The 17,362-nt window shown below is 40.6% G+C and overlaps 1 protein-coding gene across 1 annotated transcript; it reads left to right on the forward strand.

Moving 5' to 3' along the window:
• The first annotated feature begins 1,227 nt into the window (after window positions 1-1,227).
• LOC127017582 (nucleolar RNA helicase 2-like) lies at window positions 1,228-16,794 on the forward strand. Its single transcript, XM_050898727.1, has 15 exons — window positions 1,228-1,343; window positions 1,975-2,241; window positions 3,557-3,632; window positions 4,357-4,535; window positions 6,102-6,219; window positions 7,125-7,310; window positions 7,871-8,016; window positions 9,018-9,167; window positions 10,878-11,039; window positions 11,803-11,922; window positions 12,723-12,796; window positions 12,990-13,149; window positions 13,457-13,591; window positions 15,512-15,556; window positions 16,393-16,794. Exons 1-15 carry the CDS (start codon window positions 1,239-1,241, stop codon window positions 16,597-16,599), a joined length of 2,130 nt encoding a protein of 709 aa, XP_050754684.1. The 5' UTR covers window positions 1,228-1,238; the 3' UTR covers window positions 16,600-16,794.
• The last annotated feature ends 568 nt before the right edge of the window (window positions 16,795-17,362 follow it).

The raw sequence follows: 17,362 nt of genomic DNA on the forward strand, positions 1-17,362 counted from the left end.
GTGTTTTCTACTTGTGCCACAGAAATAACAGCATGCTTCATCTCCCCTGTCAGAAAACAAAGCAAATGAACTAGATTAGCACGCACCTTGTTACTACAAAAATTCCTTGAATCCCAAGGTTCTCTCACTGCGTCCTGAAGAAATCTCAGCTGTCCTCCTGAATCTACTTGATGTGTTTATATCTGGCAAGCAGGATTTAGTCTTTGCAAATGAAAATGTGTTGGTGCAGGAGAAAACAGGTAAGATCAGTGGCGTTGCTTTGAGATAAACCCTGCTGCGGGCCAGCATGCTCTCGTTCTGCTCCTTACCACCCTGTTCCTTCTCTTAAGGAATCAACATCCTGGCAGCCGTCAGGATCACTTTACAGCTTTTAGCTCAGAAGACTAATTTTGACTTCTTAATCCTGATTTCTTCCTGTAGCTAAAAGCAGACTGTGCTGGTTTCATACTGCTAATCACCAAAGGTTTGTGCGCCTTTTAAATCTTACAGAGGCACTTGGTCATACTGTTATTGACTACGTTAGGCTCTTTAACTACTGAAAACTTGTCTCCAGTAGTTATGGAGACAGAAGGCTGAAGTTGTAGTTATCAGTTTTTAAAGCTATTGGAGATTTCTTTTAGGGAAGGTGCCTCTGGCTGCGAAGAACTGGAAGAAACTGCGTTTGTGCTGTCTGGGGCTGAGCATGGCCCTGCAGCGCTCTCTCCCGTCCGCCTCGGTCCACGGCCGGTTTCAGTCACGCCGGTACCGGGATTTCCCCCTCAGGCTTCTCCAGAAGCTCTCTGCCCTCAGCGCCTCACGCCAGCAGCTTTTCCGCTTCCTTGAAAAACTCCTCCCAGGGGCTTACACGCGCAACGGGGGTACAGCATAACGCGAGCTCCAGGGGAAAGCCGGTGGACGAGGAGTAAGCCGCCGTTTCCCCGCCGGCCCAGAGCCCCGAGTCCGCCCCGCGCCACTCATGGCGGACGCCTCACGGCGAAGGCGCGGCGGTCACCACGAGCTCCACCGGCTCGCGGGCGCGAGGCACGCTGGGTCTTGGAGTCCGGCGGGGAGCCCCGAGGCATGCTGGGCCTTGTAGTCTGGCGGCGGGAGCGGCAGGCTATTGGCTGCCGGGCGGCGGTTGAGCGGCGCGGCCCCGCCCCCGTTGCCGGGGCAGTGGGCGGGTTCTGTTTCTGTCACACAGCGCCCGGCGGACAGCGGCGTGGCACGGCACGGCGCGGCGCGGCTGCCGGCGAGCGGAGATGCCTGAAGCCACCCGGTTTAGCGCTAGCAGCGGGGCCGAGTCGGATCCCGAGTGCCCTATGGAGAGCGAGTCAGCCCTGGAGAGCAGCCGGCGGCGGCACAAGGTACCGGGGAGGGCTCCGGGGCCTTCGGCGGCCGGGTACGGCCCAGCCGCGCCGCGCCGCGCCGCCTCGCCTGCGCGCTGTGGCTCGTGTCCGGCGGGACTCGCCTCGGGTCGCGCTCCCCGCCCTCCGGTGGTGTGGGCCGGAGTAGGTCTGCGCGGCGCGGCCGCCGGGCGTGCCGGCCCGCCAGCCACGTGCGCGGCGGCGGCGGCGGCAGGGCCTCCCGGGAGATCGGCGGGCTGCACGGCCTGTGGCGCCGGGCCACGGCCCCCGCCTCGTGTCGGGACGGCCCCGCCGGGGATGCGTGGTGGGCCTGTTGGAGCAGGCGTGTGGCTGTCCTCGTCGCGCAGCGGCCCGGGGAGCGCTTTCGGGTGCACGGAGCGAGGGGGGGGGAAGGGAAGAGTCCCGAAAATGAAGGCCCGGGTGTCTCGTGGTCAGGAAAATGCCTCCTGGCGGCACCTGCGCCGCGGCAGGGAGGGATCTGTTGGCTTTACACGACCATCCCCCCCCCCGGTCAATAAGTAGAACATAGATTTTTAGTTTTAACTGTTCTGCAACGTCTTCTCTGTTTCGTGTTGCTTGGATCACGTGCGTGTATTTTCACTTATCGCTGTGTTGCGCTCTGCCTTACCAGAAGGAGAAAAAAGAGAAGAAATCTAAACGCCGTGACAAATCGCGGAGGAGAAAGACTCAGACGGATGAAAGTGAGCAGTCGGAGGATGACGTTGATTCCCCGAAGCTCAAGAAGTCAAGGAGTGGAGTTAAACAAAATGGTCATATGAGAGAAGAAAGCCCGGAGAAAACGAAATTATCTTCCTTAAACATTAAATCCAACCACAAAAAACGGCACAATAATTCCAGTGAAACGTCAAGTGGTGATGGTGACAGTGAGCAAGAGCAGGTAAAACTAATGATTTAGTTATAGTGATGTGTTTAGCTTTCAACTCCTGCGTTGCAACAAGGTTAAATTTAGAACAAGTTATCTTTCCTTTTTTTTCCTCCCAATCAGTGGAAAGACTGCTGTAAATTTTGAGGGTTTAAAGCTACTTGAACCTTCCCTTCTGTTGATTATTTGCAAAAATTTTAAATTATGAAAGTCCTGAAGTTAGTTCTAGATCAGCGCACCATGGTTTCCTCACTTCAACAGTCCAGTACTCTGGTAGCTGTTGGCAGACGGACAAGCTGCAGTGAGATGGTGCTTTAATATGATTCAGCATCATTAGATATGATTGTAATTGCCACAAGTATAGTTTAATTGACTTCTTTTTGGTATTATGAGTACTTTTCTAGTGAAATAAGAATTATTTGGTTTTAGCTAGTGGAAAAAGAAAAGTTATGTAATAATATGTTTTTAAGTATCATCTTAAATAGTAGTTGTTAATGTGATAAGATGGTCCTTAATGCAATAAAATTTCATGTTGTAACAGTTTTGTCTTTTTAAGCCTTTCTGTAAGAATGTTTTTATTTTGTCTCACTATTTCTATTTAAGTTGCTTTAAAATTGCTTGACATGAACCACTTTTTTTTTTTTTTTTTTTTTTTGAAGGGACACATATCTTGTTGTACCTAGGATTTGTTTTGAAAAGTATTTATACCTATATGTTCTGCTGTTGCTTGGTTTTGTTTCTTGTTCCAATCGATGCTTCACAAAGCATCCAGAGTTTCCATGGTTTCCAGGGTTACCATTCTTTCCTCACACTTAGCATTTTAATCACTGTGCTGTTAAAACATATATAGAAGTGATGCATTACTAAGTAGGTACGTTTGATGCTCTGTCTCGTAATGTTATTCTTTTGGGGATCGATTTCTGTATCTGTAAATCACTGTGCGTATTAATTGGGAAGTAGGAAATAGGCTAGATATCAAGCCTGATTCTTGCGTATTACAACATAATCTGTTAGGCCATTGGTAATTATTTAAAATACAATGTCTAAATTTAATTAAGAGTTTTCAGAGTTTTAATTTGGGTGTTTTGCATTTACAGGGTTATGCCATTAGATATGAAACAGTCTTAACTTAAATTACAGATCACTTTTGTCTAACTTTGAAATATGATAGTAAGTAAAACAAAGAAGGTTCTTTAGCTGCAGCTGTGATACTGTCACTGAAAATGTGACCCTTGGGTATGACACCAGTGCCTATGCCATTACCTTGGATTTTCTGATGGTCATATGACACTCACATGGAATGTTATCTGATTTATTGTTTACCTGACAGGAGATGACTGAAGAACAGAAAGAGGGTGCTTTCTCCAATTTTTCTATTTCCAAAGGGACTGTTCAGCTTCTTCAAGGTAAATTTCTTGACATGATGTGACCACAGAAAGTAAATGATCTCTGTCATGCGTTGTTACGCTTAACGTATTCAGTCAGTGAGCTTTGAGATGTGCTCTGCTTGTGCGTATGCAAGCACAGATACTATACAGAAGGCATATTGATTGCCTACTCTAAATACATCTTTGAACATGGACTTTTCTGTTTGCAGTATCGCCCAGTTCAGCCTTTACTGTAGAATTTTAAATGACATAAGCGCAAAAAAAAGAAAAAAAATTCTATGCGAGAATTTTTCAGTTAAAAGTTATTTCAGTGTGAGTAAAGGAAAACCAGTTATATTTAGTATCTTTTACATTAGTTTGTGCATGACTTAGTATGAATTAAGAGAAGAATAGAAGTGGTTTTGACATATGTTTTGTTTCAAAGGAAGAGATTTTCATAGATAGGTGAGGAGTATTACATAAATAAAGTCACAGTACTTACAGGCTTTCATTAAAGGCTAGTAACTTCATCTCTCCCAGCTAGCAAGATGTCTGGTGGTATGAAGTGGGAGAATAAAATGGACAGTCCCAGGGCACTCTTTACAGATAACCTCTGTGATTAAATAAATCCCTGGAGGAGAAGATATAGTCCTGGCTTACTTTAGAGTTGATGGAAGTTCTGCTTGGGATAACTTCCTCTGAAGAGTATGCAAGAACACTTGTAAAATGATCGTATTAAAGAAGTCTGTTGAAATTGTTACAGCTCGAGGAGTGACGTACCTGTTCCCCGTGCAAGTGAAGACCTTCGACCCAGTATATTCTGGCAAAGATGTAATTGCTCAAGCACGAACTGGAACAGGGAAAACATTCTCTTTTGCTATTCCCTTAATTGAAAAGCTTCAGGGAGACTCACAGGAAAGAAGAAGAGGCCGTTCACCAAAGGTAACTATGCTTAGTTAGAATGCTGATTTTGCTTTGTCTTATGTCAGAGTGATTCAGAGTTTTAACCTGTTGGAAAAGTTCTTCAGGTTTGTGCAGGGATAAGCTAACTCACCTTAAAGACTCTTTGAAAGTTGTGTTTGTTGGGCTTTGCCTACGTCCTGTGCTGCCTCATACCCTCTGATCGAGAGTAAAGAGCAAAATAGCTCTGTCCACTTGTCAATTCCTTTTTCTGCTCACAGGGTGACTGAAACTAGAGGTGTTCAACATGTTCCTATTTGATTTTGTTCAGTCACCTTACCTGTTCAGGTCCAGTGGTTACTGGATGCTTGTTTGTCTCCCAAATTAGTAACAGATTAGTGACTTTTTCTGATTGATAAAAGCCATCTACTTAAACACGTTCGTTTAAACATGTAAATAATGGGAGGTTTTAGAAATAGACTTAGGACTACCACCAGATATTGAAGCTTCTGCTCCAGAGAATGCAGATTCATTATGAGCTGTCTGCATTCTGCTAGGGGATACCATGTGTGTTTTTTCACCAAATTCTTATGATGCCCTCCAAAACTATATAGGCTAAAGCTTATTGTATTCCCATTAACAGTGGATTTTTTTTTTGTCAGTTTATTTCATCTTGTCACCCATCTCATGGATTACATGAAACTCATTCCAGAACTAGGACTAGCTGGTTTACTTGCATCTGCCCATCATGTTGGCTGTCTGACTGAGAATGCTGGCTCTAGATTTGGCACAGTCTTGCAGAGAAGGAAAAACTTTCTTTGAGGGAGTCACAAGTCTTAAAATAAAAAAGATTTCAAGCCTCACTCTACCATAGTGCACTACTACTTTCTTTTTTGTGATGTGTTTCAATGATGAAAGAAGTAACAGGATAAGGATTTTAAGGTTCCTTTTGTCAAGCCACTGATGCCAGGTTTGAGAGCAGTACTGCAATCGCACGTTAAACTAAATTAGTTAAAACTCCTAGCTAGTAGCTTGTCCATCACCTGCGGTGAAGCCTGTATATTGGAAGAGAGGATGGTCCCTGGTTGCTTCTGCGGGGATATCAGCACAGGCTCCAGAACCATGCTGAACACCAGCTTTGCAGACTGAACATATGTTTCCCTAAGTCACAGGGAAGCTGAGAGACAGCTGATAGCTCTTTCTTACACCTTCTTGCAGGACTGTGAAGCATTACCAAGCATGTGTAAAAACCACCTATTACCCAAATCGTTCAGTCTTGTACTCAAACAGCATATGCGCATGTAGAAGAAAACTTGTAGTTGGTCTGTTCGAGAGCTAAAGTTAAATAAGACTTAAGTACCTCCTGTCCATCTTGTTTAAAAAGAAGTTAGCCTGTCCTAAATGAGTATGTGCTGAAGGAGATTAATGACATTACAAGAGACTTAAGCAGTGTGTTTCTCTAATCCTTGCTTGGATAACTATTTAAACCAGATTTTTTTTTTTTTTAAATTATGTAAATGGTCAGACCTAAACTAATGATTAGAAGTCTAGTGGTTTCTTGGCAGAAACCATGCTGAGAGAAAATCTGTTTGTCTTTCTTCTTTCTAGGTACTAGTTCTTTGTCCAACGAGAGAGCTGGCAAACCAGGTTGCCAAAGATTTCAAGGACATCACAAGAAAGCTAACAGTAGCTTGTTTTTATGGAGGAACTCCATATAATGGACAAAGTAAGTGACACTTATCACTAACAATTGAAATGTCGATTGACTGACATATTTGAGAAATGCAGTTGGGTCCTTCCAAACGCACACTTTTAACTCAAGAACTGGAGAATATTCATGGGGAATTCAGTAGCTCAGAATATATTTTCTTATGGTGAGAAATAACCGTAGCTCTCAATTATATTCTTGATGTTCCTTGTTTACTCATGTACTTCAAATTAAAGTGAAAGAGATTATACTGTGTGTACACAGAGTATTTGGGTTTAGGTTCTTGTAAACATATTTTCTTAAAAAATTGTTTAGTCTTAGAGCTGTGAGTGGGTGTGGGTTTTTTTGTGTTACGGGATATCTAGAGGATTTGTAAAGTGGAGAAGAATTTCTTTATTGTGACAGCATAATTTACAATCTTGATGGTTGTAAACAAGGCACATGAGAGCAGGAATGAGGCATCGTAACATATCTTGAGACATTAGGGATGATTTTTTTTTTTTTTTCCTGCAGAACTTCAGGAAGGAGGTACTTTCAGTAATTTGGATAGTCAAATAAATAAAGTTTTTTTTTAAGTTTCCAATTAAGGTAGACAATTTGGGAAGAGCTAACTATTTCCAAAGTATGTTAAAAGAAGCTCTTTGTTTGCCACTGTATTTAAATCATGGGGAGAGGAAGGGAGATGGGAAATCTTTTTTTCCTTCAGAAAGAGCAGTAGAACTTCTACCTTACCAGTTTTAGTTTTTTTTTCCCCAAGTTTTCTCCTCCTGTTCATCATTTGTTCTCACTTATATTTGCAAGGAGAGTACTTATGAATGGTTTAAGAAGCTGTTTCATTATTACTTAGCTACCATGTGTTTCTAATGTAGAGAATGCTCCCTAACTCACTGCTAACTCCTCTTCTGCTCTTTCCTGTTTATCAGTTGATCTCATGAGAAGTGGTATTGACATTTTGGTTGGGACACCTGGTCGAATCAAAGACCATCTTCAGAATGGCAAGCTGGACCTTACCAAGGTGAAACATGTTGTACTTGATGAAGTTGACCAGATGCTGGACATGGGATTTGCTGAGCAAGTGGAAGACATTTTACGAGTTGCATACAAGAAGGGTAATCTCAATATGTAAACAAATAGTAGGAAATATTAGTAATAATTTAGTCTGCTAAAATTCAGGTATATTTTTCTGAAAATTGCAAGGTGGCTTTGTTTAGAAATGACTGAATACTATATATTGTAGGAAATGTACTGTGAATGCAGTACATGAGGAAGTGTTGTGAAAATGGGAATCATTCATAGGACCTTTGCAAAGCTTAAAATCCAGTACCTAGGGGTTTACCTAGTAAATAACTTTCTTTGGCACCTATCTATAAGTTGTACTTGGACTTCTTCCAGTTAAAAGGAATTAGAAGCTTTTTACCCTTTTCACCGCTTGAAAATAGACTGGATTTTTGGTCATAGTAACTTTTTTCCTAATCTTGAAAATATTTAGACTTCCTGGAGTATTTTTTCTCCAGATGTTGGTAATGCACAAATTTAAAAAGCAGAATTGCCTTCTTTATTTTATATACTGATATTTGACCTCCTATTTTTAATAACCCACATAATCAACTTGTATACATCTGTAAGATGAAACACAGGAAGTTTGTGAAATGTTGTTCTATGTTTTAAGATTCTGAAGACAATCCCCAGACTCTACTGTTTTCTGCAACTTGCCCACATTGGGTGTACGATGTGGCTAAGAAATACATGAAGTCTAGATATGAACAGATTGACCTTATTGGGAAAAGAACTCAAAAGGCTGCTACAACAGTAGAAGTGAGTAATCTATCTAATGTGGAATGTTTTCAGGCCTTTGCCCTTTTCCTTTATGCTACAAATGGTCATCCCATCCTAAGGTACATTATCAGAATGATGTTGCAAGTTGTTTTGAGAATTATTTTTTTAAGCGTAAGGCACATTACAGCTAGTGAAACTGTTTCTAGGTTTAGGATCTGTCTCTCTTCTCACAGCATCCAGTAACCATATGGACATGTTGGGTAGAGTGAGGATTCAGTTATCAGGTAGTTTTGTTGGTTTTCAGAGAAAAGCAGTATCTGAATTTATCCAAGTTGGAAGCAAAAGGCACACATTAACATCAACCTGGCTCTTTTAAATCACCGTGGACATCACGGTCAAATTCTGCTATTCTGTATTACAGGAGATTTTTTTCAAACTTCCTGTGGTATCTCACCTCACTAGGCCTTTGCTTGCTGTGCAGTAAATACCATAGCAAGGAATACAATACATATATGCTAGAAGCCTGAATTAATTATCTTTACTTGATAAAATAAGATACTGTTTCTGCTGAAGTACTGCTTAGCAGTTAGATCGATCATCATACACATGTTAATTGTATCAGTGGGACTGAAAGAATGTTAATCTTGCACTTGAAAAAAGCTTTTAACACATTGTGTTTGTTTCACTTTATCTGACATAAAGCTTTAGTTGATAGAACTGTGACAAAATCTTGCACCCCTGACTGTCCTCCGGAGAAATGGTATAATATCTCCTGTTTTTTTTTCCTTGCTTTAAAAAAGTGATTTGTAGACTGTCATCTTTTTTTGCTCTTACTGTGATTATTTCGCTTAATGTTAGACTAATTGTGGTGGACGTAAGAGCCTTATGGATTTTGTGTGTTCCAGGAACGTGAGTTAGCATATTTTGCCCATCAGGAAACTGTATAACTCTTTAGTATTTCTCAATTTTACAGTTTCAAATGCATTAAAAAAGGATCTTGTGTTTTTATGTAAGCTAAACACTGGAATTCTTTTCCATAGCATTTGGCAATAGAGTGTCACTGGTCTCAGAGAGCTGCGGTTATTGGAGATGTCATTCAGGTCTACAGTGGCAGCCATGGGAGGACCATTGTCTTTTGTGAGACCAAAAAGGAGGCAAATGAACTGGCTCTGAATGCTTCAATCAAACAGGTATTTTATCATCTGTATTTAGTAACAAAACCTGTCAGAGGTGTATCAACCCTATAGGATACCAGACCTACGCTGAGTAAGTTTTAAAGAGACTTTTGAAGTGGGTAAGGCAGGCTTTTGCAGATGGTGAGATAGTTTCAAAACTGCCAAAAAGAACCTTTAAAAAAACCCAAACTGCTTGAAAGTTTACAGCATTATAGGCTTCAGGACTAGGCTGCACTAACAGATATTGGGCTACAAAGGGTTTTTTTCTTAAGAGTTCTCATTGACATTAAGTGAAGCAGTTGTGAATTAATTTTTCTGTAGAGAGAACTGTCTTGGATTAAAAAATGGTGGTAGACTTAGAGAACTACTAGGATAAGACGTCATGGTACTGGAATAGCAGTTACTGAGCTGTGATGCTGACATTAATTAGTGTTGTTGGGGGGGCAATTAGAGTTTAGAGCTGTAACATAACAGAGGCTATATTTGTATTTTCATTAAGATGTTTATTAGCTGTTATGAAGAGTTTAGAGATGTATATACAGAAAGAATTCAATGTGCCATCTCTTGTGAATGACCTCTAGTGTATTCCTGAGGTTTGTGGTATGGCACGCTCTAGCACTGCTGGAAAATAACTCATTGATGTAGTGGTGCAGTGTTTATGATATGTAGCAACACTGGCACTGCATGCTTGGGTTTTGGTGGTGGTATCACAGCAACTACTTTTTTTGCATGTGTTTTCATTGAGGAGATGGGTGAAGTTATGTCTAGAAAGCAGTATAGCATTATGATCCCAGGGAAAGGAGAAGCTTTTTCATCTGCCACAACTGTGTTCAGGAGTGTTTCTCCCACACTCCTAGATGACCTCAGTAACAGCTAAACCTGAGTGTGGAGCCTTATCCTGCGTTACTGGTGGTGTTAGTGATATCAAATCTTGCGTAGGCAATGCAGAACTCTGATCTTGGCACATAAGAGAAGGAAATTACTTAGATGTTTCCCTTTTAGTGTATTAATATTCGCTAGCAGAATATATGCCTATTCCATTTACCAGCTGACATTAATCCAAAACTGTCTGAAAAAAACCTTTTAAATTCTGTGCTGACCCTAGCATTGTGTTAGTATTTTTTTCAAATCATTCGCTGTGAAATGTGGAGGAAGAAACCATTTTTGTATGTTTGGTCTTCATACTTGGTATTGCTGTGATACAGAAGGACTTTCAGAATGTTTGGATTAAAAAAATTATCTTTGAAGCTGTAGTTCATTTTTTTTAGGAGCACTTATTTTAATCCTTTAATTGGTAGTGGGGGAAACTAATATATTAAGGAGGATTAAGAAGCAACAGTATTTTGGAAAAGATGTCTAAATGAATGCTAAGAAGGCCTGAGAAAATTGTCGATGACTATGTTGAAACAGCTAAGCCTTGCATAGATGGTGTGGATGGCAAGTTAGAGCATAATTGTTTTCATAGGTCATTGTAATTAGAGGTGGAGATAAGACACATATTGCGATTCTGTTTTCCTACCTTTGTTAAAGGTCTTTGAGGTATTTGAATAAGAAGCACTGAGTAAATATTGTAAGACACCTAAAATATAAACTCTGGTAATTCATTTCTTCTGTATCTTGCCATATGGTGTCTATCAAATACCAAGATATTGTACCCAGAACTGACCATAAAATGGAGCACTGTCTTGGATTTTGGTACAGTCCTATAATAATACTGTTTTTCAGGATTGCCAGTCGTTGCATGGTGACATTCCTCAGAAGCAAAGAGAGATCACACTGAAAGGTTTTAGAAATGGTACATTTAAAGTTCTGGTTGCAACCAACGTAGCTGCCCGTGGTTTAGATATCCCTGAAGTTGACCTGGTTGTACAAAGTTCACCACCAAAGGTAGGAGATGGTTATGTTTGGTGTCTTGTAATAATTTATAGGTTTGTTTTTCAGTAGTAAATGCTATCAGGTGATGGTATTCACCACACAGAGTATATCAGCATTGCATTTAAGGGTAAGGAATGTCCTAATATACAGAAGTAGTTTCTTAGAGGATTTTTTCAGAGTGCATCAGTCCCTAGTATGTTTGGAGATGTCTCCTTAAAATGCCTTCCTTTAAGGCTGTTTAAAGCCTCTCCCTTCAAGGCCATGTATGGTGATTGCAAGTCTGGAAGCAGTGGGAAGTGAAGAAAGGCTGTTTGTCTTGCCAGAACTAAGTTGGGGCTTATACGAGGAGGGGACCCCAACAGTGAGAACATTGGCTGAAGTTAAGAGGGTTTAAAAGAAACGAGATAATTTTTCAGTGAATTCGCTATTAATATCTCAGTAATCATGCTCAAGTTGATATGCAGGAGGGTGAGTAGGATTGTTATAGAGGTATACACGCTCAAAATATTTTCTCCTATTCTCTGTGGTGATGCCAAAACAAGACTTAGTTGATCCGTGCTCATGGTTCTGGCTTTCAAACCGTGATTTTTAGAGGGTTATGGAAAAGCTTACTCGTTTGACTTTAGTGAAACAATGGTTTTTAATTTAATTCTCTGATGCAGTTATTGTGTATTGTTCAGGCTTAACTGTAATAGCTTCTACTAAGTTATGTGAATGCAATGAGTTGATTAAATTACAATAAATTGGATAAGTCATAAGGCTAATTATTTTGAAGGATGTGGAGTCCTATATCCATCGTTCTGGACGCACGGGTCGAGCTGGACGGACCGGGATCTGTATCTGTTTTTATCAGCGAAAGGAAGAACATCAGTTAAGATATGTGGAACAAAAAGCGGTAAAGTACAGTTTTCTTCTAATCATGAGCACTCAAACGTAATGTGTTAGGGTAGCATGTAAAATCTTCATGTTTTGTTCAATAGTTCAATTACAGAATAGAGCTTATAAAGCACCCATTTGAGGTTCGGTTACCTTGCAGAGTTTGGGTACACTGTCAATTACTGTGGAGCAGGCAGCGCCCTGCAGATTCTCATGCTTTTTCAGCAAATGCCAGTGAGATTGTACCTGTGGAAATGAGAAAAAGCTAGCAGGATTTCAGTTTAGTGTTCACCCTGGCTTATTGTCTGATCAGTGATTTGCATATGTGTAGCTTTACTGAGAACTGTTACTTCCATTTTTGCACTTTGTGCACTGTTCCATATGGTAGTTTTCTCACCAATTAAGTATTCAGTTGGGATGAGATGGTTTAGTCTCGGCACATAAAACTCAGACTTATATTTAGAAAGGCTGTGTAACTTGTACTTAAATCCAAGTAAATCAGACTAAAATTAATAATTTAGAATTTGTAGGACTTTTTTTTTCTCCCCTGGAATCTGCCAAAATGGTGTCTATTTATTTCAGTTTAAGGTCACTGGATCATTTAAACTGACCTGGTACATAAATGGCTTTTCAGTGTTACCCATTTCCCTGTAAGCTTGACCTTGTAATTTTCACTAGCCAAAGCCGGGAGTTAAAAGGTGAAAAGAAGAAAAATGATACATTTAAATGCTTGTTTCATTGGAGTCCAGTACTACTTCTTTAGAACTGAATTATTTATGGTCTGCAACTTTCATCTGTATTTTGCTTTTTAAATTTCAGGGCATTACATTCAAGCGTGTTGGTGTTCCTACTGCAACAGATATAATAAAGGCTTCCAGCAAAGATGCCATCAGGTGTGTTCAGTGACTCAAGCCCTGTTGTATCTTCCTATCTTCCTAGTTCAGAAGGGCTGTTTGGATTGCTCTTTGCTGTCTCTCTGAACTGATCACTACTGAAGTCTTGGACTGCTGTTTTTCTTCTATTCCAGAGCCTAGTAAATACTAGTGTATAAATTCTTTTTTTTGTTTTCTTGCTTTAATTACTTAGGTGTCTGGATTCTGTTCCTCAAACTGCTATTGAGTATTTCAAAGAATCTGCTCGGTTGCTAATACAAGAAAAGGGACCAGTTAATGCTCTGGCTGCAGCTCTAGCCCATATTTCAGGCGCTACTTCCATTGAACAGCGCTCCCTGCTGAACTCGGATGTGGTAAGGGCGTATGGCTTAACATTTGTTGTGAATCTGAAAAAAAACCAACACACCTCTGTTGTTTAAATACAGAATTATTTGTCTCCTTATGATTTTGTTTATGGGAACTGTGCTTAAGACACTAGGAACTACTGATTTAGTTAAAAGGAAGAATATACTAGCTATAAATATACTTGCTTTCCCGTAACAGTATTCACTTGAAAACTTAGTTTATAAACTGTAAATTAGCAGTTTTCTTGTGTCTGATAGATGTGCTGAAGCTTATTCCTCTGACTGAATGGAGCATGCCTCATTTCTTACTCTTTAGGGATTTGTTACAATGATACTACGCTGCTCTGAAGAAATAAACAATATGAGCTATGCTTGGCGAAGACTGCGAGAACTATTGGGTGATGATGTTGATAGGAAGGTGAACAGAATGTGTTTCCTCAAGGGAAAAATGGTAAGCTTTTTTTGTATCTTTGCTGCTGAGCTCTTCTGGTTGTAGCCTTTTCTCAGCAATTGTCAGGGGAGATATTTGGTCTTTTTTTCCGTGTTGCAGGCTCTGTTGATAAGGTCATGACTCTGGTAGAAGGATGGGCCTCAATCTGTTTTGGGTTGCATACTTAACAGTGTTGCAACAACTGTAGCAAAGCTCACTGAGAGACAGTTATTTTAAAGAAAAGTGATTCCCCTCACTCTTCTTGTCTCAGAATTTGTATGCATTTTCACAAACATGAAAATGTGTGATCAAATAGTCTGCCCAGGATTATTTGTGGTGACACAGAGGACAAGGAATGCTTATGCCCTGCTTTTGCGAGTTGTTAGGCATTATTGCTGATTTGCTCCATCTTTGGGTTTTTCTGGGTGTATTTCTTGTTTCTCAACATACCCTGATCAATAAAACTGTACAGAGAGATGCTGTGATCTTGATGGCTTAATTCATTTATGTGCTGTCAACACATGCCATTCTCTTATCCCTTATTCAGCTGTTTTATTTTTCTGGTGCTTTCACACACCTACATTGCTGTGCATGCTTCATTCACGTCCATGTTGAAGTTTCCATCACAGACACCATATGCCACGTGTTGTTACAGAGAGCTAGTGAGTTTGTTTTTCCCTGTTTTTGTGTGGTTTAAGGTGGTGTAGGATGGGGAGAACAGTATACAAACTAAAAAGACGCCAAAACTGTTTGAAGATGAGTTCAGAGGACACTTCAGAGGCAGATGTTGAATGAGCTTTTATGTAGAGATTTGTAATAGAAGCATTAAGATTGGTATGAGTGTAGGTAGAATGGGTGCCTTTTGGAAGTACCAAAAGGAGAGAGATGTAAAAATGGCAGGTGTTGATGGCACCTAGTTTAGCAAATCATCAAAATCACAGCACATCTGTATGCCAGTACTGAGGATACCCAGACTTGGTAAACTAGAAAGCCTAAAACAAGGAACAACCTACACTTGAACAACAGTTTAAAGACTTTTTTTTTTTTTATAAAAACAATTCTTGTCTTAGGTGCTGTGTGTATTCTTTTCTACATTCCATCTTTGTGTAAAAGTTTACCTGCATTTTTAGCTGTATGAATTTCACATGTAGTTCACAGGGTTTCTTGGCCCAACACTTCTGATTTTAAATTTGACTTGAGGACACTTCTTTATGTCAGTGAACTATTTTTACTATTTCCATCTCTGAAATTGTTTCTTAATGCGTCCTTCACGCATGATATTTGATATTGCGTTAATTGGTAAGATTTGTTTGATTGTCCTTGCCTCTGTCTCTCTATTCACAGCATTGTTCTGTATTTGATGTGTGGAACACTATCTATGGATGGTTTTCCCTACATCAGATTCATAATTCTTAGTATCTAGATTGCTCATTCAGACAAAGAATAGCATTTTAACATGTGACTTGTGTATTGTACTTAATCATTCAAGTAGTTTAACTTCAGATTTTTAGTCTGAACCTAAATACTCAGTTTACTGGGTGTATACATGTCTTAATATAGATTAAAACTTCTGATTTGAAAGAATTTATAAAATGAGTGATGCAGAAGCCAGTAGACCACAGTTTAGGATGGAGAGGGTTATAAGCTTATTGTTAAAGAGCAAGCAAATGTGAATTTGAAGTACTGGCTATGCAGAGGGAAACAAAAATGTGTGTATCTGAGGAAAACATGAAGGAAGTGCAAGTATTGGTGTTTTGAGAAATATTGATGCAACTCTCTCAATGTCCAAAGATTTTGAAGTATCTTAAATCTCTATTAAAAAACCACTTTGAAATGTAAAACTGTTTGTTCTAGTACATAGATTTGCAGGCTCTATTTTTTTTAGTTGCAGTCAATTAAAAGGCTAGACTTGTATCCATTAAAATTATTCTCCCTTTTTAGGGTGTGTGCTTTGATATTCCTGCAGCAGACCAAAAGGAAGTAGAGGTACGTTCATTGAAATTTCTGGTTACAGCAGACTGAAGATGAAACTGGCTGGACTGGGTTAGGCAGTAGTAAAACATTATGTAGCCTGTGTCCTGCCTTTCCTAGGGATGGCTTTGAAGGAATTGAAGAACAGAACAAGTGTTCCTTTCCTAAAGTGTTCCCCTGTCTCCAAAAATCTGTAGCTTGGAACTTTTTCACTGAGAAGAGTGGTGGTGTAAACAATCCACCCCTTGTTACTGCTGCTGGCTTAATCTTTGTAGGCAACGAGTTTCGTTACACTATAAAATCCCCTTTTTTCTATTCCCCGCCCCCCATTCTTTTTACTGAGAATTCTCTCCACAGAAAAGTGAATTCCAAGTTTTTGGTTGGCAGAATTGGTATTCCCATGCCAAAATTCCCTAGACTTCCCATCTTCAGGTATTTGTCCCTTAGTGCATCTCTATACCCTCATGCCCTAGCATTCATTCACTCCTAAAACAATGTTTGGTTCTGGATTAGAGGAGAATTCAGGGGAGGGTGTGGATTTGTGATCAGTAATAATTACAGTGGTATTCTTAATAAATGAAAGGTGGGGAAAGAGTTTAATGATGAGGCTGCTCTGTAAAGCTCTAAGGTGGGTTTCCGTTCTGTTCTATAGTATCTGAGGTGTACTCAGACAGCAGTTGGTCTTACGCTTAAAACTTTGAAACCAGTATTGACCACTTTAGTGAGAAACTTGAATCCCCTATATTAGCTCACAGTTTTGCCTTTTCAGTTGAGCAAATTTAGGAATTATGAAATACCCTGTATTTGCACTCCTAGAATTTAACTTGCTATGTCTGACTTTATTTCAATAGGCAAGATGGGAAGATTCAAAACAGTGGCGTTTGTGCGTGGCGACTGAATTACCTGAGTTAGTATTATCACAGCGAGGAGGAGGAGGAGACGGAGGAAATGGCCGAAGCTTCTCAAGCTCCAGGAATGGGCGGCGTGGTAGCTCTGGTAGAAACAGATTCAGAGGCAGAGGCCAGAAACGAAGTTTTGACAGAGCATTTGATCGTTAACTTCAACAATCCAGAAGTGGAAAAAATGGGACTGCAGTATTTTATATTACATTAAAATAGGCTGTTCCTCTGTGTTTGTACCACTTGGAAAAATCTGTCATTCAGATTTTTTTTTTCTCAGTACTACTTTGGTCATAAACAAGATCCTGTTCACTTTAAAAAACACAAGAAAAATAAAACTTACTGTTTCCTTTCTTTCTCGTGTCACCGTTTCAACTGTAAGACCTAAATCTTTATTCCAGAATATGGCTGTTGCATTCAAAACTGTAGCCTGGCTCACTGTATAATATATAGATCTTAACTGCTGGTCAAACCTGTACATTTTCCAAAAAAATAAAATATTATTTTACAAGTTCATATTCTGTTAGAAGGTTTTAAAAGTGCGTGTGTTGGGCAAAGGTGAGTAGCACAGTTTGAGTATGCACACTTGGAGTATATTTTTTAAGCTATAGGAGGCATTTACATGCATTATCACATATGGTAAGTATTGTTTTGCCGGTATAGATGCGTGGGGTGCAGCAAGCTGGTTACTGGGTTTTGAAGTGTGGCGGCAGGATCCCCGTGCGGGGAGGAGGCGGTGCGGCGGCCGGGAGCCGGTGCACGGCGCCCCGGGCGCGGGGGAAGCCGGCGGAAGAGGCCGGCCGGGCAGCGCCGGCGGAAGGGGCGGGGCCGGGCCGGCGGCGCAGCGGCTGCATGGGTGGCGTGTGGGGCCGTGCGGCGCGGCTCGGCTTCCCCACGGCCCGGGCGGCGGCGGCGGCCCCGG

The sequence above is a fragment of the Gymnogyps californianus genome, chromosome 6 (genome assembly GCF_018139145.2).
Source record: "Gymnogyps californianus isolate 813 chromosome 6, ASM1813914v2, whole genome shotgun sequence".
NCBI classification, from domain to species: Eukaryota; Metazoa; Chordata; class Aves; order Accipitriformes; family Cathartidae; genus Gymnogyps; species Gymnogyps californianus.